Source organism: Rana temporaria, chromosome 11, assembly GCF_905171775.1.
Source record: "Rana temporaria chromosome 11, aRanTem1.1, whole genome shotgun sequence".
Lineage (NCBI taxonomy): Eukaryota > Metazoa > Chordata > Amphibia > Anura > Ranidae > Rana > Rana temporaria.
The window spans coordinates 129,330,883-129,356,217 of NC_053499.1; the positions used below are offsets into that span (position 1 = coordinate 129,330,883).

A 25,335-nucleotide genomic window follows, 5' to 3' on the forward strand; every position below is an offset into this window, starting at 1 on the left:
AGAACCCAGGTCTTGCCCCAGGGAACATGTATCAATGGAAAAAAAAGTTTTAAAAACTGTTTGTTTTTTCTGGAGCAGCGATTTTAATGATGCTTAAAGTGAAAAAAAAAATGAAAAATTCCTTTAAATATCGTACCTGCTGGGTGTCTATAGTATGCCTGTGAAGTGGCACGTGTTTAGAACTGTCCCTGCACAAAATGAGATTACTATAAGAAAAAAGTAATTCAAAACTGCTTGTGGCTTTAATGTAATGTCTGGTCCCTGCAATATGGATGAAAATCATTGAGAAAAATAGCACAGACACAGACAGTACACACACCACGTAGCTTTAGGTGCACACTGCAGAGGACACGGGCAGTACACACCATGTAGCTTTAGGTGCACACTGCAGAGGACACGGGCAGTACACACCACGTAGCTTTGGGTGCACACTGCAGAGGACACAGGCAGTACACACCACGTAGCTTTAGGTGCACACTGCAGAGGACACGGGCAGTACACACACCACGTAGCTTTGGGTGCACACTGCAGAGGACACAGGCAGTACACACCACGTAGCTTTAGGTGCACACTGCAGAGGACACGGGCAGTACACACACCACGTAGCTTTGGGTGCACACTGCAGAGGACACAGGCAGTACACACCACATAGCTTTAGGTGCACACTGCAGAGGAAACGGGCAGTACACACACCACATAGCTTTAGGTGCACACTGCAGAGGACACAGGCAGTACACACACCACGTAGCCTTAGGTGCACACTGCAGAGGACACAGGCAGTACACACACCACGTAGCTTTAGGTGCACACTGCAGAGGACACAGGCAGTACACCACGTGAGAATACTGCAGCTAGCACAATCACCTGCCTGCCAGTAAATTAGGACGTGCAGATCTAGCTAAACTATACAGTGTATAAATATATATACAACACCTGGGATGCATATATATCCTCTACACACTGTAACTTTAACTGACTAGCCTGCCTGCCTGCTCTATCTACCTACTAAAAATGACACTCTCTCTCTCTCTCTGTCTTCTCTCTTTTAACCACCGCAACACACTACACAAGGCCGACCTGCAGGCGGCGTTTTATAGTGTGGGACGTGTACTAAACCCCCTGAGCCATAATTGGCCAAAGCCACCCTGGCTTTGGCCAATTATGGCTCTCCGTTTTTTGCAAGTTGTGATTGGCCAAGCATGCGGGTCATAGTGCATGCTTGGCCAATCATCAGCCAGTAAATTATGGGCCGTGAAACGCAACTCGAATTTGGCGCGAACGGCCCAAAACTTTCATAATTCGACGAACGATCGAACATACGATGTTCGAGTCGAACATGAGTTCGACTCGAATACGAAGCTCATCCCTACTCTGGATGGAGCTCTGAGGGGAGGCCTGTGCACAGGCGCAAAATATTTGAGGAAAATATGCTTATAAAATAGTTTTTTACCATTTGCCAAAAAAAAAAAAAAGTCTCTGGATTTCATTTTGAAAATAAACCAGTGTGAAATACCTGCTGAACCTGGTTATTTAGGGTTATATAAACAGACAAAGTAAATTGAATAAGCTTTCTGTTGTTTTGTGTCTTTCAGGCCTCTGAGATGGCGTCACTTCCCACCGAATGGATTGGGAGTGTTTACCTCTTCATGCATACTGATCCTAACTCTCTGTGTGCGGAGTACGACACCAATAAACCCTTGATGTACAAGACACTCTGGGATGCCTTGTCAGGTAGAACAAATTAGAGCCTGTTAGCTCAAAGGACTTTTTCACGTGGGAGTAAAAAATAGGCAGTTGAGACGCAGTTTTACTGCCCTCCAACCACCCAGCTAAATTCTGCCATGGCAGCCAGAGGGAGCGGCACAAATACATATATAATAAAGTTAAAATAGCTTGATCAGGTTTGATCTAGGTCAGTGTTGGGGGCAAAGAGTCAAAGCTCAGTGGCCTGGATTCATAAAGCAATTGCGCCTGTGTAACCATAGGTTAAACAGCGCAATTGCTTACTTGCCCCGGCGTAACGAATGCTCCTGATTCAGGAACCTCGTTACGCCGACTGCAGCCTAAGATATGCGACGTCATTTGCCCCAATGCACGTCGGGAAAGTTTCCAGACGGAGCATGCGCTCTACGATCGGCGCGGGAACGCGCCTAATTTAAATGATTTCCGCCCCCTACGGGATCATTTAAATTGCACACGCTTGCGCCGGGCATTTTGCCGGCGCGCCCACGCAATTTACGGAGCTACTGCTCCGTGAACCAAGGGCAGCGCAGCAAATTTGCGGGGGCGCAGGGCAAAAACGTTGCCCTGCACCTCCGTAAAAAATGCGCAATTCTACCTGAATCCAGCCCAGTGTATTTAGCTAGGATTTTAAAAACGTGCATTTTTTTTAATTTAGTATCAGTGTCAGTGGGGAAGATTTTACAGAGGCTGGGTTCGCACTATTGTGAATTGGATGCGGGTTTTCACATCCAATTCGCAATAGCAGGAGATTTTGACTTATCTCTGCAGAGGCTCCGGTGCGAATTTGCACAGAGCAATGTGCGTCTTTTGGTCCATTTCAGGTCCGGATTCAACCATAAATTCAGGCTGAAATCGAACCGGAAATGGTGAACGGGGACGCACCGGACTCCTGCTGTAAACCGCATGAGAAGATAGTGTGAACCCGGCCTAAACCTGGAGCACTCAGAATCTGGGGCAGCTGTGTATGGTAGCCAATCGGCTTCTAACTTCAGCTTATTCAATTAATTGGTGCAATATTAATTGGTCAAATCGCATGTCAATTCGCAGCCTATTGCCAGCAATAAGAGCGTCCCAATCGGTGCAGCGCCGACTTTGCGGCACCGCGCCGATTTCCAAAAGTAGTTCCTCCACTACTTTTGGTGACTTCGGGGGCGATTTCAATAAACATATGTGCATGAACCCACACAGATGTCTTTCAAGCAGACCCAAAGTCGGACTGAAATGCGACTTTGAAATCATGGGCGTTTAGATGAACTCGCCTTGATTTCAAACCCGCCTTCGGTGTGAACGAGGGCTTAAGTTCACCTTTGCAGGTAAAAAAATGTGCATTTATTATTTTTTGTTTTAAGAGCCTGTAAAGCAGGGGGGCTCAAACTAGTGGCCCTCCAGCTGTTGCAAAACTACAAGTCCCATGAGGCATTGCAAGGCTGACAGTTACAAGCATGACACCCACAGGCAGAGGCATGATGGGACTTGTAGTTTTGCAACAGCTGGAGGGCTGCCATTTTGAGACCCCTGCTAAAGCATTGCACCAGCGATCAGCAGAACGATGGTGCCATGCTGGTCTCCTGCAGACCTGTCAATGTATAGGCTTGCTGGTACCTCGTACGAGGAAGCCGATATTCGCTGACAGGAAGAATGAACTAGCACAGTGCACACAGCAGCGTGGTAGTTCATTGAAAACTACAAGCCGACAGCCCCAAAGGCTGCTGGACCTTGTAGTTTTCTATTCACAGAGCACAGTGAATGAGTGATGTGCCCAGGTGGGCGGAACCCTGAACAGCAGCATTTTTTTTTTTTATCATTATTTTTTTTTTTTTTTTTACATTTCCTTGTTTGAGGAAGCCAATATATGCCAACAGGAAGCATGAATGAACTAGTACAGTGCTCACAGCAGCATGGTAGTTCATTGAAAACTACAAGCCGACAGCCCCAAAGGCTGCTGGACCTTGTCGTTTTCTATTCACAGAGCACAGTGAATGAGTGATGTGCCCGGGTGGGCGGAGCCCCGAACAGCCACATTTTTTTTTTTTTTATTTTGCAGCTAGCGAGTGGAGAATATTTTTCTGCCACATGCATGCATGCCATTGAAGTCAATGTGGAACACATTTTTTTTATTTCCATTAACTTTAATGGAGAAACTTGCTTTGATATGCAAGTACTTTGGATTACAAGCATTCTCCTGGAACGGATTATGCTCGTAATCTGAGGTTCCACTGTATTTGGGTATCTGTTTTGAATTGTGCTTCTCTGGTTTTAGTATTTTCCAGAAATTCAAACTCTCCAGAGATCCTAAAAGTTCTTAAAAGTGACCGACATCTAATTCTCCACCTCAAGTTCAATGGAGAAGACACCTGTCTAGGATTTCTTCGAGATTACCGGGAGAGGAGGGTTCATCTGCACATACAAGAACAGCTGAGTCGTTGTTTAGGCATAGAGTCTCTACAGGTCTTTCTGGAGCTCAAAGTGGACAACATAAAGCTGGACATGTTCCTCGATGAGGAAGAAAAATGTCTGGGACACATTTACTCATGTAAGGTAATGTGAAAAACAAGGGCCATGAATACCTTTGTCGCATTAACGTCATTTGGATAGAGTCGTCTGTCACGTCTTTTCCTGTCTGTGTCCCCATTGGGGACATTCATCCTTTGTAATTATCCTGATGACCATTCTCTACAGGACCGAAATTTAACCACTTCCAGACCGCTGCATGTACATATACGTCGGCAGAATGGCACGGACAGGCACATTGGCGTACCTGTACGTCCCTGCCTAGACGTGGGTCGGGGGTCGGGACCCCCCCCCCCCGCTACATGCGGCGGTCGGATTCCCGCGGGGAGCGATCCAGGACGAGGGCGCGGCTATTCGTTTCTAGCCGCCCCCTCACGATCGCTCCCCGGAGCTGAAAAACGGGGAGAGCCGTATGTAAACACAGCTTCCCCGTGCTTCACTGTGGCTGCTGCATCGATCGAGTGATCCCTTTTATAGTCAGACCTAAAGCCACACCCCCCTACAGTTGTAAACACACACTAGGTGAACCCTAACTCCTACAGCGCCGCCTGTGGTTAACTCCCAAACTGCAACTGTCATTTTCACAATAAACAATGCAATTTAAATGCATTTTTTGCTGTGAAAATGACAATGGTCCCAAAAATGTGTCAAAACTGTCCGAAGTGTCCGCCATAATGTCGCAGTCATGAAAAAAATCGCTGATCGCCACCATTAGTAGTAAAAAAATAAATAAAACTATCCCCTATTTTGTAAACGCTATAAATTTTGCGCAAACCAATCGATAAACGCTTATTGCGATTTTTTTTTTTACCAAAAATAGGTAGAAGAATACGTATCAGCCTAAACTGAGGGAAAAAAAATTTATATATGTTTTTGGGGGATATTTATTATAGCAAAAAGTAAAAAATATTGCATTTTTTTCAAAATCGTCGCTCTTTATTTGTTTATGGCGCAAAAAATAAAAACCGCAGAGGTGATCAAATACCACCAAAAGAAAGCTCTATTTGTGGGGAAAAAGGGACGCCAATTTTGTTTGGGAGCCACGTTGCACGACCGCGCAATTGTCTGTAAAACGACGCAGTGCCGAATTGTAAAAACCCCTTGGGTCATTTAGCAGCATATTGGTCCGGTCCTTAAGTGGTTAAAGAAAATCCTATATTTTTAGTAGTTATTGAATAGAAGAGAAATCTTCCAATGAGGCCACTTGTTGTAGGAACAATTGTCTAGGAGAAGATTTACACTCCCTTACTATAAAGCGGAAATAAACCCACCCATAAAACTGTTTCATTTACGGCACGTGCCAGGAATGTAACACTCCCATTGGTTGTGCTCTCAACCAAACTGTCAAACCATCCAATGGCTGGTGTCATAACTGATCACATGTGCAGCATCATGGCAGTTGTAGATTAAACAGAGTCAAAGATGGCTGCTTCCTTGGCTGCAGCTGCTGACTTGTAATAAATGGATACTTACCTGTTCAGCGTGCCCGCGATGTCAGCAGCCGAGGCCGAGCAATCGCACGTCTGTCGGGTGCCCCCGCCGCCATCCTCGGTGAGGGAATCAGGAAGTGAAGTGTTGCGGCTTCACTGCCCGCTTTCACTAATGTGCATGCGCGAGCCACGCGGCGCGCCCTCACTGGTCTCCACTGTCTCCTGGGACCAGTGTGTTTCCCAGAAGATAGCGGGGGGTGATGCGAAGGGGCGTGACTCCCTTGGGAGTCTATTACCAGAAGTGGGTGCAAATACCTGTATTATAAAGGTATCTGCACCCCCCTCACCCCTGAAAGGTGCCAAATGTGACACCGGAGGGGGGAGGGTTCCGAAAAGCGGAGGTTCACTTTTTGTATGGACCTCCGCTTTAAGTGATTTCTTCTTCTGATGTGCTTACGGGACAAGAAGTAAAGGGAAACCCTTCCTTATGCTGGCCATAAACGGTTTGTTTGTTTTTCGGCCAGTTGGTGGGCACAGGGACAAGGACAAGTTTTGGAAATTTTCGGCCGAATGAACGATAAATTAAAAGGTTAATGTGTTTTCCGTCCAAACTGTTTGCACTAGGTATATGTGAAAAAACAAACAAAAATGGATTCATTTATGTCCACTGAACGATTTATCGGTCATTACATGATGGTGCTATCATTTGCTCTCGTGGCAAAATGTTAATTTTTCGAAAATGGGTTTGAATTAATATTCACTATTCTTACACTGATCCTTCTCCCAGCCAATCAGGAAGTGGGTCCTGAGACAAATCACCAGATTGGCTGAAAGGACATCCTAATGGATGCCTAGGAAGAGGAGGGATGAGACGCAAGGCGAAAGCCACCTTGATCCATAGGAGGATGAGATGCCCACTGCCCGTAGAAGCACTGCCCGCCTGGTTGGCCGCCATTGCTCTCTCCACTGCTCTATTCAACTGCTTGAGGGAAGACAGTCCTGTGTAAGCTCTAGCCATATCTGCATTGGAAGTGCAATCTCAGTTTTTAGGTTCACATTATGGTTCTTGAGACTTGTTTATGTAGATGGATCTGCTTGTTCATAGTCCTTTTAGGTCTTCTGCTATGCAAGCATGTGACCAAATTTATATTTTTTTGCAATAAACTGCTGCCAATCTCTTTCAGTCTTCATTTTAGGGAGGGTTCTCCTAAAAGTAGATAGCTGCCTTCGGTTTGCACCACAATTTCTTATTCCATAGAGCGATTGTAAAGATTACATTTATTTTTAATATATATATATATATATATATATATATATAATAAGCATGTTATACTTGCCTACTCTGTGCAATAGATTTGCACAGAGCAGCCCCAAACCTTCTCTTCTCAGGCCCCCCGCCGGTGCTCTTGGCTTCTCCTCTTTTCCAAGTATCCCCATAGCAAGCAGTTTGCTATGAGCGCACTCATGCGGGCTCGATTCTGAGCTGGACCGTTAGGTAGATTCACAAAGAGTTAGGCCGGCTTATCAGTAGATAAGCCGACCTAACTCTGAATCTACGCCGGCGTTTGTTTAAGTGTATTCTCAAACAGAGATACACTTAAACAAATCTAAGATAGGCCGGCTTGCGCCGTTCTATCTCAGCTTGCCATTTTTCTTTTGTCCGCTAGATGGCGCTTCCATTGCGGCCGGCGTAGATTATGTAAATTAGGGGATACGCCGATTCACGAACGTACGCCAGGCCTACACCGTCGCATTACGTCGTTTCCGTAAGCGATAGGCCGCCTAAAGTTATTCCACCTATGAGGTGGAATAACAATGTTAAGTATGGCCGCCGTTCCCGCAGCGAGGTTCGAATTTTTTACATCGTTTGCGCAAGTCGTCCGCGAATCAGGATTTACGTCGTTTACGTACATGTCGAAATCAATAGGCCCGTACGGCCTACTTAGCCGCAATGCGCACTGGGAAATGTAGTCGCCCGGCGCATGCGCAGTGTCAAACGTCAAAAAACGTGAGGTCAAGCCTCATTTCCATACAACACGCCCCCCTCCAATTCATTTGAATCAGGCGCCCTTACGCCCGCTCGTTTTAGGCTACACCGCCGTAGATTAGCAGGTAAGTGGTTTGTGAATCACTACTAGCCTAACTAATTTACGGCGGTGTAGCCTAAAAAGGCTAGGTTAGGCCGCCCTAAAGTTAGGCGCCCCTACGTGAATCTACCTATGTGTGCGTCCATTAGGGTTGCCAACTCATCCCTTTTAAACAGAACACATATTAATTACACAGGTTCTGTGGCTGATTAAGGAGGTAATTAAACTCACTTGGTGCCTTATTTGCATTAAATTAGCCTCAGAACCTGTGTAATTAATATGTGTTCTGTTTTAAAGGGATGAGTTGGCAACCCTAGCGTCCATTGACCTACACAGTGCAGCTCAGTTCTGCCCCCACAGGATTTGATTGGCAGCAGCAGGAGCCAATGGCCTGTGAGCAGAGAGAGAGCAGCGCTTCTGCTATGGGGCACAGTCATGGATCAAGATTGGGCTCAGAAAAGTATTTGGGGGGATCTGACCATGGAAGGTTTTTGCCTTAACGCATTCTCTGCATTACTTTTAACCTTTGCAAACACTTTACCACATACATATTTATACTGATCTAAAATGACATGTTTATATTTCAGCCAAGTTACGTCAAGGATGAAGACCTTGCTGAGCTGGAAGAAAACTTCATAAATTTATCTCTGGGATCCAGTCACTCCACACAGAACAGCACCTCTTCTACCTCTCCAATAGGGAACTCAACTCCTCCCCTCCCCCTCCGCTCAATCTCATCTGAACCAAGCACATTCCATTTCCAAGGACAAGATTATGGTAAGTAGAAATGCCAGCATGTAAAACGATTATTTCACTGAGCAATATGTTCTATTTTAACTGCGCTTGTTATTTCGGCTAACAATATTTCAGAGTGTTCAGATGACATATCTGAATATCACAATGTGTATAATCTTCAACCACTTCAGCCCCGGAAGAATTGGCTGCCCAATGAACAGCCCATTTTTTGCGATTCGACACTGCGTCGCTTTAAAGCGATCAGAAAAAAAATAAAATAATAAAAAAATGTAAAGCGTGCTCATGCGCAGATGCAAACTCATGCGTGAGTAGTACGCGCATATGCAATAAGGTATCATTGCGAACATTAGAATGGGAGCGATAATTCTAGAGCTAAAGCTCCTCTAACTCTAAATGGGCAACCTGTAAAAAAAAATGAAAGTAATGCCTATGGAGATTTTTAAGTATCGTGTGTTGCCATTTCACGAGCGCTTACAATTTTAAAGCGTGACATGTTATGTATCTATTTACTCAACGTTACATAATCTTTTATACATTATCAAAAATTGGGTTATATGTTGTGTCTTTTTGCATTAAAATTCATTAAAGCGCTGCATAAATTGACAGCGCAATATAAGTACCTGAAATAAATAAATAATAAATTAATTAATTAAAGTGTATTTTTTTCAAAGAAAAATAAAAAATGCTGCACAAATATCGTGTAAAATAAAAAATTGCAACGATAGCCATTTTATTCTCTAGAGTTGCTGCTACAAAAAAAATGAAAACTATACATGTAATGTTTGGGGGTTCTAAGCTATTATCTAGCAAAAATTGATGATTTTTTAACAAAAAGTACCAGAAAAGGCTTGGTCTTCAAGCGGTAAAAATTTTACATACTAAAACGGATTCTGACCCCAGAGTGCCTGACAGTAGGACCCAGAGTGGTCTTTAACCACTTGCTTACTGGGCACATACACCCCCTTCCTGCCCAGGTGACATTTCAGCTTTCGGCACTGCTTCGCTTTAACTGACAATTGCGCGGTCGTGCGACGTGGCTCCTAAACAAAATTGACGTCCTTTTTTTCCCACAAATAGAGCTTTCTTTTGGTGGTATTTGATCACCTCTGCGGTTTTTATTTTTTGCGCTATAAACAAAAAAGAGCGACAATTTTGAAAAAAAAAAAAAATGTTTTACTTGTTGCTATAATTAATAGCCCAATTAAAAAGAAAAAAAAAATTGTTCCTCAGTCTAGGCCGATACGTATTCTTCTACATATTTTTGGTTTGCGCAAAAGTTATAGCGCCTACAAAATAGGGGACAGAATTATTATTTTTTATTATTTTTTTTTTACTAGTAATGGCGGCGATCTGCGATTTTTTTTATTGGAACTGCGACATTATGGCGGACACATCGGACACTTTTGACACATTTTTGGCATCATTCATATTTATACTGCGATCAGTACACTAATTACTGTATAAATGTGACTGGCATTGAAGGGGTTAACACTAGGGTGTGAGGGAGGGGTTAAATGTGTACCCTGCATAGTGTTTCTAACTGTGGGGGAAGGGGGCTGACTGGGGGAGGTGACCGATCTGTGTCCCTATGTACAAGGGACACAGATCGGTCTCCTCTCTCCCTGACAGGACGTGGATCTGTGTGTTTACACACACAGATCCACGTCCTTGTCTCTGTAACCGGCGATCGCGGGTGCCTGGAGGACTTTGCGGCCGCCAGGCACGCGTATCGGCATCTCAGTGATGCGGCGGGCGCGCACCCCCCAGTGGCCGTATAAAGATGGCCTCCCGGAGATTTAGAACCACACTGCGGCCGTGTATAGTCGTACGCCCGTCGGCAAGTGGGTAAATCCATGGGAGTCATCCTCTTAGGACTTTCTTGTCATTTCCATTGACTGCTTTACTAATTTCATCCTCAATTTTTATTTTTACAGCTGACAAACCTCTGACTTCAGAACACCAACAGCGGTTTGCAAATTTGGTGGGCAAGTCTTGGAAGAAGGTTGGACGGTCATTGAAGAAAAATTGCCGGGCTCTAGAAGACCCCAAAATAGACAACCTGGCCTACGAATATGACAAAGAAGGTCTTTACGAACAGGCCTATCAGTTATTGCGATGTTTTATGGATGGTGAGGGCAGGAAGGCCACATTAAATAGACTGGTGGATGCACTCGTGGAATGCGAACTGAATGTAATAGCTGAGAAACTTTTGTCTTTGGAAGAAATCTGATTGGATTAGGAATCTCTATAAGAACCCTGCTTAGTTTAGTATATCGTTTTCTCAGATGTATAGAAGGTGATCTGGAGACCAAACCTCTGCTGATGCTCTATAGCAGGGGTCTCCAAACTTTTGAAATAAAGGGCCAGTTTACTGTCCTTCAAACTTTAGGGGGGCCGGACTGTGGTCATTGAAGGCAGAAAATTCCCTGGCATGGGCGGGAGTAAACAACGCAATAATCTTGGTGGTCCATGGGAGTAAAAAATTACATTATTGGTGTCAATGGGCAAAGTAGTTTCCCATCTCTAGTGTCAGTGGGAGGAATAGTGCCCCATCATTGGTGTCAGCGGGAGGAATCGTTTCCCGAGTGTCAGATAAAAGGCAAGCAAAGGGCCACATCCGGCCCACGGGCCGCAGTTTGGAGACCCCTTGCTCTACAGCACCATTGTCTCCGGTCAAGTATCACATCATGGAATTTTATTGGCTGAACAAAATAGTAAAATTTGCCATATAATTACAGTTTATTAGGTCGTTACATCATTGCATTGTTAGATTTTTTTATATTAGGTATGTGGGAAAAATCATTTTTATTTGTTTAAAATGTTTATTCTTTTATGAAAGCAACAGTTACCTACCGAATCTGTATATACCGAAGATGTGTCATAGCATACATCTAATGTCATGTACTTCAATATAGGAAAAGTTCCCTATGTATGATCTGTGTAACTGACATTCAGGATTATTTTTAAAATGTCTTTAATAAACATCAAGCGCACTTCTTAAAAAAATAATGAAAAGATGTATAATTATGACCACAAGTATATGAAACGCACAAACTTGTGTAGCCAGATTCTGGACTGGTCAAAATATTGCAGAGATACTGAAAGGGGTTGTAAAGGTTCGAATATTATAAAAAAAAAAAATATAATACTTACCTCCACAAAGGAGACGGTTGACACATAACTGCAGCTTGTCTTGGCTGTGCAGAGGCATACCTTCTCCCTTTGCAGGCTCTACTGGTGACTGGTTCTTTGCCCTCTGCCTGCCTTTTTTTGGGCAAAGCTTCTAAGCAGTGGTGGTTCGTCCATAGAGGGCGCTGGAGCGTCGCCCCCTCTGGCTCTCGCACAGCCACTGAAATACATAGATTCATGCATTGCATGAATCTATGTATTTTCGCCGCTGACGCCCACTATTCAGATGGCTGGATGCTGAGCGCCGGCCATCTGAATAACGGCAGCTGGTTGGCTGTGTGGAAGTGCCTATCAGTGCCAGCCCTCCGGCTGTAGTCGGCTTCCTGAATGCTTATCCTCGGGACGTACCGGTGGTACGTCCCAAGGTACTGGTACTGACTGACAGGCGTCTCAGCCACTGGTACTGACTGACAGGCGTCTCAGCCAACCAGGTTCACCAGTTATTTTGCTTCCGGTAGCCTGATTGGCTGAAGCGTCATCGAGGGCGGGAGAAGACATCAATGGACGGTAGAAGCACGGCTGACCCCAGAAAGGTAAGTGCGGGGGGGGGGGCTTTTCACAGGTCACAGTGGCAGCATTTTACTGGGCACAGTGGCGACAATTGCGGGGCACAGTGGCAACAATTGATGGCACATACAGGTCACAGTGGCAGCATTTTACTGGGCACAGTGGCGACAATTTCGGGCACAGTGGCGACAATTGCGGGGCACAGTGGCTACAATTGATGGCACAGTGGCTACAATTGATGGCACAGTGGTAACAATTGATGGCACAGTGGTAACAATTGATGGGCACAGTGGTAACAATTGATGGGCACAGTGGTAACAATTGATGGCACAGTGGTGACAATTGATGGCACAGTGGCTGTGTTTGATGGCATGGCACAGTGACTGCGTTTTATGGCGGACACTTTTGACGCTATTTTGGGACCATTGTCATTTATACAGTGATCTGTGCTAAAAAAAATGCACTGATAACTGTGTAAATGACACTGGCAGGGAAGGGGTTAAGTGTGTCCTAGGGAGTGACCGCACCGATTAGGACGGTGCCATTGCCGGCAATTGCCGCCTATTTCACATCAAAACGCACCAATTTGAACCAGGGCGTAATCATCATCAGATCTACTTCAGTTACTTGCTGTGACACAGCACGATCACATTTACACTTTCAGTTATGACAATGTAATGTTACCAACTGAAGAATCAAACAGAACTCCACTTTTAGAGGGGGGGGACAGTAACATTTTAAAGCACATTTTGTAAAATGACCACTGGACAAAAATATGTAAGAAGGTATGCCTTCTGTGTTAAACATCGATTGCACCTCTGTAATAAAAACATTAGAAATCTAAGGCGAAAAATACCAAAGTTTGGTAAGATGTGGGGTCATAGCGCCCCCTACCTGCTAATTGAAAGTAGTACAGGTTTCAGTCCACTAGCGTTATGATTTCACACCACATCCATTACATTTGGCCTGCATTGAGTTGACATGCGCTGACTATTTTATTTTATTTTACGTATAGTGTTCCATGGATGTGAATTTTTTAATGCTTTTAATAATTTTTAGATAACAAAAACATTAATTTCCTTGTGCTCTATGCAAATTCCATAGACCATGTCAGGAGCGAGCAAGAAATGGTGACTACGGGCCAGATTCACAGAAGAAATACGCCAGAGTATCTACTGATACTCCGGCGTATTTTCAAATTTGCCGCGTTGTATCTTAATTTGTGATTCACAAACAAGATACGACGGCATTTGGCTAAGATCCGACAGGCTTACGGCTTCGTACGCCTTCGGATCTTAGGCTGCAATACTTCGGCCGCCGCTGGGTGGAGTTTGCGTCGTTTTCCAGCGTCGGGTATGCAAATTAGCTTTTACGGCAATCCACGAAGGTACTCGCGTGCGTTACGTCGTCGCAAGTCGTTTTTTCCCGTCGCAAAGTTAAAGCGGGAGTTCACCCAATGATGATTTTTTTTTCTCTTTTCCCCTTAGATTCCTGCTCGTTTTGTCTAGGGGAATCGGCTAGTTGTTTTAAAATATGATCCGTACTTACCGTTTTCGAGATGCATCCTCTCCGTCGCTTCCGCGTATGGGTCTTCGGGAGCGGGCGTTCCTTCTTGATTGACAGTCTTCCGAGAGGCTTCCGACGGTCGCATCCATCGCGTCACTAGTAGCCGAAAGAAGCCGAACGTCGGTGCGGCTCTATACTGCGCCTGCGCACCGACGTTCGGCTTCTTTCGGAAAATCGTGACGCGATGGATGCGACCGTCGGAAGCCTCTCGGAAGACTGTCAATCAAAATCGGAACGCCCAGTCCCGCAGCCCATACCCGAAAGCGGCGGCGAAGATGCATCTTGTAAACGGTAAGTACAGCTCATATTTTAAAACAACTAGCCGATTCCCCTAGACAAAACGAGCATCCATCTAAAGGGAAAAAATGTTATGTACGGGTGAACCCCCGCTTTAAGTCTGCTTTTTCATGGCTTAACTTTACACCAGCCATGTTAAAGTATGGCCGTCGTTCCCGCGTCAAATTGAAAAAAAAAACAATTTCCGGCGTAAGTACGATACGCACGTCGCCATTCACAAACACGTCGGGGCGCCGTAATTCCGCGCAAAGCACGGCGGGAAATTTCCAAACGGAGCATGCGCAGAACGTTCGGCGCGGGAACGCGCCTAATTTAAATGGTACACGCCCCATTTGAATTAGGCGGGCTTGCGCCGGACGGCTTTACGCTACGCCGCCGAAAGTTTACACGCAAGTGCTTGGTGAATCGGGCACTTGCGCTGAAAACTTGCGGCAGTGTAACGTAAAGACGATACGTTACGCCGCCGCATTTGTACCTGAATCTGGCCCTACATTCTTACACACAGTGGGACCATGGAGAATGAATGTAGCCACCCTCTAGCAGGAAGTCAGATTACAGCACTAAAAATTTTTTTTTTTTTTTTGAGGAGGTTGACAGTAACAGATAACGTACTTGAATATCACTTTAACCTGGAGTTTAGTGTCACTTTTAGGCTGGATTCACACCTATGCAGTTTTAGTGCTTTTTTGCAGATTTGCACTACAGTCCATTTACCATGGTTTCCTATGGAACACGTTCTGTAGTGCAAATCTGAAAAATGCAAAAAGCACTAAAAATGCATTGGTGTGAATCCAGCCTGATGCCTTGTACACACGATCGGAATTTCTGATATTCCGACCGTGTGGGGGCCCCATCTGACTTTTTTCCATCGGAGTTCAGAAATAGCTCATGTTTTATTTTTTTCCGATGGAAAAAAATTCTTTCGGAAATTCTGATTGTCTGTGTGAAACTCCGACGGAGAAAAAAAACACGCATGCTCAGAATCAAGTCAAAGCATGCTCGGAAGCATTGAACTTAATTTTTCTCGACTCATCGTAGTGTTTTACGTCACCGCGTTTTGGGCGGTCGGAATTTGGTCTGACAGCGTGTATGCAAGACAGCTTGAATGGAATTCCGGGGAAAATTCCATTGGATTTTACCCCATCGGAAATTCCGATCGTGTGTACAGGGCATTAGACACAGTCCCTTCCCTGATCCAAGTAAGAAATAATTTGGCTACAACACAAGCATTAATACAATACAATCACTGTTTTTTATTTTATTATTCACATTTTTTATTATTAATAAACACCTGGGAGTTTATAGTTTGTCACCCTAGGTAACATACATACATAGGGCTAGATTCAGAAAGAATTTACGCCGGCGTATCTATTGATACGCCGGCGCAGGTTTGAATTTACGCGGCGTATCTTCTTTCTGTATTCAGAAAGCAAGATACGCCGAAATTAGGCTAAGATCCGACTCTCGTAAGTCTCTTACGCCGTCGTATCTTAGGGTGCATATTTACGCTGGCCGCTAGGTGGCGCTGCCGTCGATTTCAGCGTAGAATATGCAAATGAGCTGGATACGCCGATTCAGAAACGTATGTGCGCCCGGCGGATTTTTTTTTACGTCATTTGCGTAAGGCTTTTTCCGGCATAACGTTACTCCTGCTATATGAGGCATAGCCAATGTTAAGTATGGACGTCGTTCCCGCGTCGAATTTTTAAAATTTTACGTCGTTTGCGTAAGTCGTTCGCGAATAGGGCTTTGCGTAAATTACGTTCACGTCGAAAGCATTGACTATTTGCGACGTGATTAGGAGCATGCGCACTGGGATACGTTCACGGCCGGCGCATGCGCCGTTTGTTAGAGACGTCATTTACGTGGGGTCATTATTTACATAAAACACGCCCACCTCTTCTCAATTTAAATTCGGCGGCTTACGCCGACAGATTTACGCTATGCCGCCGTAACTTAGGGCGCTTGTTCTTTGTGAATCCAGCCCCAGCCTCACTAAGTTACGGCGGCGTAGCGTATCTTAGATACGCTACGCCCGCACAAACTTACGGTGGGCTTTCTGAATCTAGCCCATAATTTATAGTAAAAAGAAAATCCCAAAAACAGAACATCAGCATTTATACAATCAACCTTTGCAATAATTTTATCCTACTGTGCATACAGTGGAACCTCGGATTACGAGCTTAATTCGTTCCAGGAGAATGCTCGTAATCCAAAGTAGATGTACGAAATATAAAGTATAATCAGCGCAATATAAACACATAAAACAACAAGCAGCTGAACACTAGGATTCAATTAATAAAATTCCTGAGCATAAATATAAAGTAGATAGTGCAGCGCTAAAAATCCAATAATAGAAAGTCCATAGTAGAATCTTTTCTAAAAGTGACTGGTGATGGGTAAAAATCATGCAGGTGCTGTAGAGTGGTAATGAGTAGAAACACCTCCACCAATGGTAGTAATGGCCGCTCACCTCACCAATATGACCCTCTGTTAGATAAGGTCATAAACAGCATTCCCATAAGGGTATCTCCAAAGGGGGTTAATCCAGCAGTGATATGTGATAATCTCCAAAGGAAGGTCTCCGTCCGTACTCCTCAGCTCGCGCCTCGCTCCACAACCAAGCCAGACACGCCTCCCAGCGAACTGGGAGGCGTGTCTGGCTTGGTTGTGGAGCGAGGCGCGAGCTGAGGAGTACGGACGGAGACCTTCCTTTGGAGATTATCACATATCACTGCTGGATTAACCCCCTTTGGAGATACCCTTATGGGAATGCTGTTTATGACCTTATCTAACAGAGGGTCATATTGGTGAGGTGAGCGGCCATTACTACCATTGGTGGAGGTGTTTCTACTCATTACCACTCTACAGCACCTGCATGATTTTTACCCATCACCAGTCACTTTTAGAAAAGATTCTACTATGGACTTTCTATTATTGGATTTTTAGCGCTGCACTATCTACTTTATATCGTAATCCAAAGTACTCGCATATCAAAGCGAGTTTCCCCATTGAAGTCAATGAAAATGAAAATAATTCGTTCAGCATTGACTTCAATTGCATGCAATACCGCATGTGGCCAGAGGTGGGGGGGGGCACCGGAGAGCCTCGTAAACACTCGGAAAGGCCCGAGGACAGCTCAACTGACCTTGGGAACAGTGTTTTCGAGTCTTTCCGAGCATTTCCGAACAGCGCCGATCAGCTCCGCTTGGCTCCGGCACCCCCAAACCTCAGGCTAAACGCGGTACTGCACACCGAGTTAGGATTTTTTAAAATTTTTTGCTCGTATTGCGAAACGCTCGTTAACCGCGTTACTCGCAATCCGAGGTTCTACTGTACATAAAAAAAGAAAACACACACTTGTCCAACACGTGAGAAAGGAATATACAATAATTCTGTCCATATGGCTGAGCTTTGAGCGGATTTGATCCTATCGGGGTCCAATAAGGAGGTGAGCGCCATTGCACCTGGTGAAGGGAGCCCTTATTATGGAGTGCCGTTTAATTTATGAAACAGGTTTTTACACAGTGAAGTTTGCATTGCACTTTTTCTTATAAGAAGACTTTTTCAATCCATATCACATTCATTTATTTCATCATATGTTTTTTTTTGTTTTCATCACAATTATTGGACTTTGAATATTTGTAATCAGCATTATATTATAATATTTATGATGTATTGACACATTGTTTATCCCATTTATTTATTACTCAGTTTGTAGCAGCGCTATCACAATTCCTATAATATACCAACTTGTACTAGAATTATTGCTCTCGTGCCAACGTTAGCGGCGATACTTCACATGTGTGGTTTGACCGCCGTTTACATATGTGGGTCCGACCTACGTGTGCATTCGCTTCTGCAGGGATGGGGGCACTTTAATTGTTTTCCTTTTTTTTCTATTGTTTATTTATTGATTTTTTTTTTTACACTTTCCCATAAAACATTTATTTCTGATCACTTTCATTCTTTTAACAAGGAATGTAAACATCCCTTGGTATAGAAATAGGGCATGACAGGTCCTCTTTATGGAGAGATCTCTTTAAGACCCCACATCTCTCCTCTTGTCTGGAAAGCCTGAGAAAAAAAAAAATAGATCTCAGACTTCCCAGCAAAAAACAAAAATGTTACATCTGGCCTCCGAGGGTCATAGAGATGATCTGGGACCATCTACTCCGCAGTCAGCTCTATGGTAAACCACCACCAGTGGCAAATTTATTTTCTGGCTCACCAATCGCACAGGCGAGCCGGGAGAAGCAGCGGGACGGGAGGGGGGTGCCTGTAAACAGTGACGTTGCTATGGGGTGCGGGGGGGCGGGCCGCACTGGGTGACAGCTGCCAGAGGGGTGACACCGGGGCTGCCGCCCACCGCTACATGCTGTACTGTATTGCTTCTGCTTGCAGAACTGCAGCGGAGTGAGCAAGGCACCAAGCCTTGCGGGGAAGGCTGCCTGAAACACTCCGCCATCTTAAGCTGTCCCTCTGGGATCTCCAATATCTCCGGAGGCAGCCGGAGTTGGTGGGCGGAGCTGGGGGTGTGGCTGCCTCCTCCACTCCTCCCACAGACTTCCTTACTCTAGCTCATGGGTCTTCAAACTACGGCCCTCCAGTTGTTCAGGAACTACAATTCCCATCATGCCTAGTCATGTCTGTGAATGTCAGTGTGTTACAATGCCTCATGGGATGTGTAGTTCCACAACAGCTGGATGGGCCGTAGTTTGAGGATCCCTGCAGCTGATCCCGCAGCTGGAGGAGAAAAAGGTGAGAACACAGCAGCAAGGGTGTCTTCATCTCCGGGCATGCTGTAAGTTACTGCACACTGTCTCTACCTGCCCTATGCCACCCCAACCTGCCCTACACCCCAACCTGCCCTATGCCACCTCAAACCTGCACTATGCCACCCCAACCTGCTCAATACCACCCTAACCTGCCCTATACTATCATTTGCAGGGGCCGTTTGTGGGTGCGTCCTGTGACCGTGTGCTGCCTGCAGGGCACTGGGCAGGATAGACAGGAGCGGGGGTGACACCATGTTTTGCCACAACCAGGTGACACCAACCCTAGTGACACAACTGCCTGTATGAGCAAACAAGCAGCTAAACATCTCCATCAATCCATCAGGTGTACTCACATCCAGGATGACAGAGATGCCCCTCCTGGTTGGCCATGCCCTGCACCCCCCCTAGAGCCTCCTCTCCCCGCAGCTCTCGCTCACTCTTGTCAGTCAGTCCTGGCTCAGAGAGTGCTGCTGCTGCATGACATGTGGGCGATGGATCTGCAGTACCATGCCACGCCCCAACACCAATAAAACATGCCAGCGCCACATCCTTGCAGTAAGGAAGCTGCAGGAGAGCGAAGAGTTTGCCACGTGCCGTGTGAACAGCCACACCTTTATTAAGACAAACCCCACCCATGCAGATCTCGACGGGCCTGCACATGGGGGTGGAAGGTGCAAGCATTGTTGAGAGCTGTCTATAAAACCCAATATGTGTCTATCCTCACCTATCTTTCCATTGCTATAATCACAGAAGAGCAAATAACGTGTATTACACAACAAAAAAAAACTATTGCGTATATCTGTGCAATCCATGGATAATCCGCCTCATGGCTTATAAACACAGCTCAAATAAAGAACAATACCTGTAAGAAGCACACTCAGCTTAGAGTGGTGTCAGCCCACACATTTAACCCTTTGAATACCCTAAATGTTTAACCCCTTCCCAGCCATTATACAGTGACAGTGCAGTTAGCACTGATCACTGTGTTAGTATCACCCAGTGGCGGCTGGTGCTCAATTTTTTTTTTGGGGGGGGGGGGGCAAACGGAAAAAAAATTGCAGCCTCATTGTGCCCATCAAATGCAGCCACTGTGCCATCAATTTTCACCACTGTGCCATTCCATCAAATGCACTCACTATGCCATGCCATCAAAAGCAGCCACTGTGCCATGCCATCAAACGCAGCCACTGTACCATCAATTGTCACCACTGTGCCATGCCATCAAACACAGCCACTGTGCCATGCCATCAAACACAGCCACTGTGCCATCAATTGTCGCCATTGTGCCAATTGTCACCACTGTGCCCTTTAATTGTTGCCACTGTGCCCAATGTCGCCACTGTGCCCATTGATGTCACTGTGCCCATTGTCCCCACTGTGCCAATTGTCCCCACTGTGCCCATTAACGTCACTGTGCCCTTCGTTTCCGCTGTGCCCTGTAAAATGCCCCTTTTCCCCCCCCCTGCCCGGCACTTACCTTTACTGGAGTCAGCCATCCACATCCTCGACCCTCGATGTCTTCTCCCGCCCTCAATGACAATTCAGCCAATCAGGTTACCGGTAGCCAGAACCGGCCAACCTGATTGGCTGAGACGCCTGTCAGTCTTATCCAAGGAATGCACCCCCCCGTGCGTTCCGAGGATCAGCTTACGGCAGGGGTGTCCAAACTTTTTTCAAAGAGGGCCAGATTTGATGAAGTGAATATGTGTGAGGGCCAACCATTTTTGCCTGACATTCTTTGAACCATTACAATTCGGTCTAAGTGTGTGTTCGTCTGAGCACTATACACGGCCCAAAAATAATTCTCTTGCCTTTGTGGCTGTGTGTGGTGAAGAGATGAGCTTGGGCGTGTTATTTGGATATACTGTATATATTTTATTTGTGGCCCTAACGAATCCCAGAGCGCTGCTTAGGACTAAGGATGAGCTTGGGCGTGTTATTTGGATATACCGTATTTATCAGCGTATAACACGCACAGGCTTACCATTGCCATGAATGCAGCCTCACCATTGCCATGAATGCAGCCTTACAATTGCCATGAATGCAGCCTTACCATTGCAACCAATGCAGCCTTACCATTGCAACCAATGCAGCCTCACATGTGCCATAAATTCAGCCTCACATGTGCCATAAATGCAGCCTCACATGTGCCATAAATGCAGACTTACCATTGCCATCAGTGCAGCCTGAACGATGCCTATCTGCAGCCGCAAAGGGCAGAGGGAGGGGGCGGGACGAGTGCCAACAGATTACAAACAGGAGAATGTCTTGTTTACCCTGTGGCCTCTTTAATACAAAGTCCTGCCTCCTATGATAAACAGAACAGTCGTCCAATGGCATCCCAGGAGACGGGACTTCCAAAAGAGATGCTGCTGAGTAAACAGGAGATTCTCTTCATGTTATCTGACGGAACTCGTCCTGCCCCCTCCCTGTCCCCTCCAAGGCAGCGCCAATGAATACAGTATATATCTTTTGTGGCCCTGGGGGCCACAAACAATATTTATATCCAAATCCCCAGGGGGGCCATATTAAATCAACAGGGGGGCCGCATTCGGCCCCCTGGCCTGACTTTGGACATGCCTGGCTTACGGGGACCCGAGGGCTGTACTCGGAAAGAGCTGCTGGCTCTGATAGGCACTTTTGTACAGCCAACCAGCTGCCGTTATTCAGATGGTCGGCGCTCATGTCCGGCCATCTGAATAGAACAGCGGCAGCGGCGACAATAACATAGATTTGTGCAATGCATAAATCTATTTTATTAGACTCAGTGGCGGTGAGAGCCAGAGGGGGCGGCGCACCAGCGCCCTCTATGGACGAACCGCCCCTGGTAACCCCCGGTTCCCAAAAAGTATCAACTAGTATCAGAATGTCCATCGCAATATCGCAGTCCCGCTATAAGTCGCTGATCACTGCCATTACTAGTAATAAATAAATATATAAAAATATCCCATAGTTTGTAGACATTATAACTTTTGCACAAACCAATAACATGTTTACAAAAAACATAGCAGAATAAATACATATTGAACCAAATTTATGAAGAAATTTGATTTTATCAAAAAAAATATTGCATTTTTTTTTTTTAGCAGAAAGTAAAAAATATAATTTTTTTTGTATATAAAGCAAAAAAATTAGAAACCCAGTGGTGATCAAATACCATCAAAAGAAAGCTCTATTTGTGGGGAAAAAATGATGTAAATGTTATTTGTGTACACCTTTACATGACAGCACAATTGTCAGTTAACCACTTTGATACCGGACACTTTCACCCCCTTCCTGCCCAGGCCACTTTTCAGCTTTCAGCACTTTCACACTTTGAAAGACAATTGCACGGTCATGCTACACTGTACTCATATGACATTTTTATCATTTTTTTCAAACAAATAGAGCTTTCTTTTGGTGGTATTTAATCACCACTCTGGTTTTTTATTTCTTGCTAAACAAAAAAATAGCAGAGATCTGCTGACTGTCAGTCACAGGCTCTCTGTTCTTGCCCCCCTGCGCTCACTGGAGTGCTGGGCTGTGGAGGGGGCGGGAATGGCCGGCTCAGGCTCTCAGCGACTCGCCCAGAGGCTGAGACGGGTGCCTGTCCAGGCATGTGAGCAGTGCTAGGGTTAGTGTTTGGGTCAAGGTCAGGATCAGTATTTCTTTTTTTTTTTACCGGACTTTTTTTTAAATTAGTATCAGTGTCAGTGTGTTTTAGGTAGGATAAAAATAAGAAAAATGGGCACTATTGTTTTTGGGCTGTACTGTGGGTACCAACAACAACTAACATACACATACGTGGTATCGCTGCGATAACAGGCACTGGAGAATTTAATTTAGGTTGTTCTTTGGTGGAAAGTTAAGGTAGTAGTTAACTGCTTGCTGACCGGCTCACGCCGATATACGTCAGCAGAATGGCACATACAGGCAGATTAACGTACCTGTACATCGCCTTTAAGACGCGGCATTGTGGGCGCAAGCTCCATGGGTGTGATCGCAGGTTCCGCGGACTCGATGTCCGTGGGGATACCTGCGATTGTATTATGAAGAGGAAGAACGGGGAAATGCTAATGGGGTGGATTCAAGAAGCAATTGCGCCTGTGTAACCATAGGTTACACAGCGCAATTGCTTACTTGCCCCGGCGTAACGTGTGCTCCTGATTCAGGAACCTCGTTACGCCGACTGCAGCCTAAGATCTGCGCGGCATAAGGCTCTTATGCCCGCATATCTTAGGCTGCATTCTTGCGATGGCTGCTAGGTGGCGTTCCCGTTGTGCTCTGCGTATAGTATGCAAATTGCATACTAACACCGATTCACAACGTTGCGCGAGCCCTGCGTACGCAATTTACGTCGTTTCCGTACGGTGGTTTTTGCGTAAGGCTGCCCCTGCTATTAGCAGGGGCAACCAATGTTACGGATACCCGTCGTTCCCGCGTCGCGAAATTTGAATTTTACGTACTTTGCGTAAGTGATTAGTGAATGGCGCTGGACGCCATTCACGTTCACTTTGAAGCAAATGACGTCCTTGCGACGTCATTTGCCGCAATGCACGTCGGGAAACTTTCCCGACGGAGCATGCGCTCTACGATCGTCGCGGGAACGCGCCTAATTTAAATGATTCCCGCCCCCTACGAGATCATTTAAATTGCGCGCGCTTGCGCCGGGCATTTTGCCGGCGTGCCCGCGCAATTTACGGAGCTTCTGCTCCGTGAATCGAGGGCAGCGCAAAAAAATTGCGGGGGCGCAGGGCAAAATTGTTGCCCTGCGCCTCCGTAATAAATGCGCAAATCTAGCTGAATCCAGGCCAATGTTAACAAGCATTTCCCCATTCTTCCTAGTGACAGGACACTGATCACCGCTCCCTGCTAATCGGGAGCGGTGATCAGTGTCGTGTCACACACAGCCCATCCCCCATACAGTTAGAACACATCCCTAGGACACACTTAACCCCTTCAGCGGCCCCTCCTGGTTAACACCTTCACTGCCAGTCACATTTACACAGTAATAAGTGCATATTTATAGCACTGATCGCTGTGTAAATGTGAATGGTCCCAAAATAGCGCCAAAAGTGTCCGCCATAATGTCACAGTCACAATAAAAATCGCTGATTGCCGCCGTTACTAGTAAAAAAATAAATATTAATAAAAATGCCATAATTCCCCCCCATAAAATGTTTTTTTTTTTAATATATTTTTGGGGGATATTTATTATAGAAAAAAGTAAAAAATATTGCTTTTTTTTTTTTTAAATGGTCGCTCTTTTTTTGTTTATAGCGCAAAAAATAAAAACCGCAGAGATGATCAAATACCACCAAAAGAAAGTTCTACTTGAGGTAAAAAAGGACTTTAATTTTGTTTGGGAGCCACGTCAGTTAAAGCGGCACAGTGCCGAATCGAAAAAAGTGCTCTGGTCTTTGGTCAGCCAAATGGTCTGGGGCTGAAGCGTTTATAAAAAATATTTTCACTATTTTGGGCCAGTTTTCATTTGATAATAATAAAAAATCAGGAGATATTAATAACAATTTACCACAAAAAAAAAGGCCAATTTGTCCTGAAAAAAACAAGGTATAATCCACCTGGGTGCACAAAGTAGTTGTGATGTACAGTAAAACCTTGATTTGAGAGTAACTTGGTTTGAGAGTGTTTTGCAAGACAAGCAAGATTTTTTAATACATTTTGCCTTGATATACAAGCGATGTCTTGATATAAGAGTAGCGTCATGTCACAACTGAGTATAAAAAAGAAGAGAGGAACCTCTAAGTGTAGCAATATGGTTACATTTAATGAAGGTACAACATTTAGCAACTTATTGCTACACTAAGGCCCCGTACTCACGACCAAACATGTCTGCTGAAACTGGTCTGCGGACCAGTTTCAGCAGACATGTTTGGCCGTGAGTAGGCCCGAGCGGACCATTTTCGGGCGGATCCGACAGGTTTCCAGCGGACAACTGTTTCCTGGACTTGCTTTAAAACAGTCCGCTGGAAACCTGTCCGCCCGGACATGTACGGTCGTCTGTACAGACCTACCGTACATGTCCGGCCGCCCGCCATCCCTCGCATGCGTCGAATGACTTCGACGCATGCGTGGAAGCATTTTAAAGGCAGGCTGCCCACGTCGCCGCGTCATTGTCGCGGCGACACCGCATCATCGACGCGGCGACACCGCGGACACGCCCCGCGTATTGTTTACGCGCGGACCTCTGTTCGATGGTGTGTACAGCCATCGAACAGAAGTCCCCGGGCAGTCCCCGGGCAGACATGTCCGATGAAAACGGTCCGCGGACCGGTTTCATCGGACATGTCTGCTCGTGAGTACTCGGCCTTAGAGGCGCATCTCTTCTCTTTTATACTCTGTAAAAAAAAAAGCTTTGATATACAAGTGCTTTGGATTACAAGCATGTTTCTGGAACAAATTGTGTTCGCAAATCAAAGTTTTACTGTACAATCTTTCTAACACACGTCAAAGTTGCAAAATTGTGATTAG

General features: G+C 45.5%; 1 protein-coding gene across 3 annotated transcripts in view; it reads left to right on the top strand.

Annotated features, from left to right (window-relative positions):
- TRADD (TNFRSF1A associated via death domain) overlaps positions 1–11,078 on the top strand; it is a 35,863-nt gene extending 24,785 nt beyond the window's left edge. For all 3 annotated transcript variants that reach the window (XM_040329132.1, XM_040329131.1, XM_040329133.1), the window contains exons 2-5: positions 1,593–1,731; positions 4,004–4,281; positions 8,359–8,548; positions 10,462–11,078. In XM_040329132.1, coding sequence (XP_040185066.1) covers positions 1,602–1,731; positions 4,004–4,281; positions 8,359–8,548; positions 10,462–10,757 — 894 coding nt within the window. In that variant the 5' untranslated portion in view covers positions 1,593–1,601 and the 3' untranslated portion in view covers positions 10,758–11,078. The remainder of the gene's footprint in view (positions 1–1,592; positions 1,732–4,003; positions 4,282–8,358; positions 8,549–10,461) is intronic.
- The last annotated feature ends 14,257 nt before the right edge of the window (positions 11,079–25,335 follow it).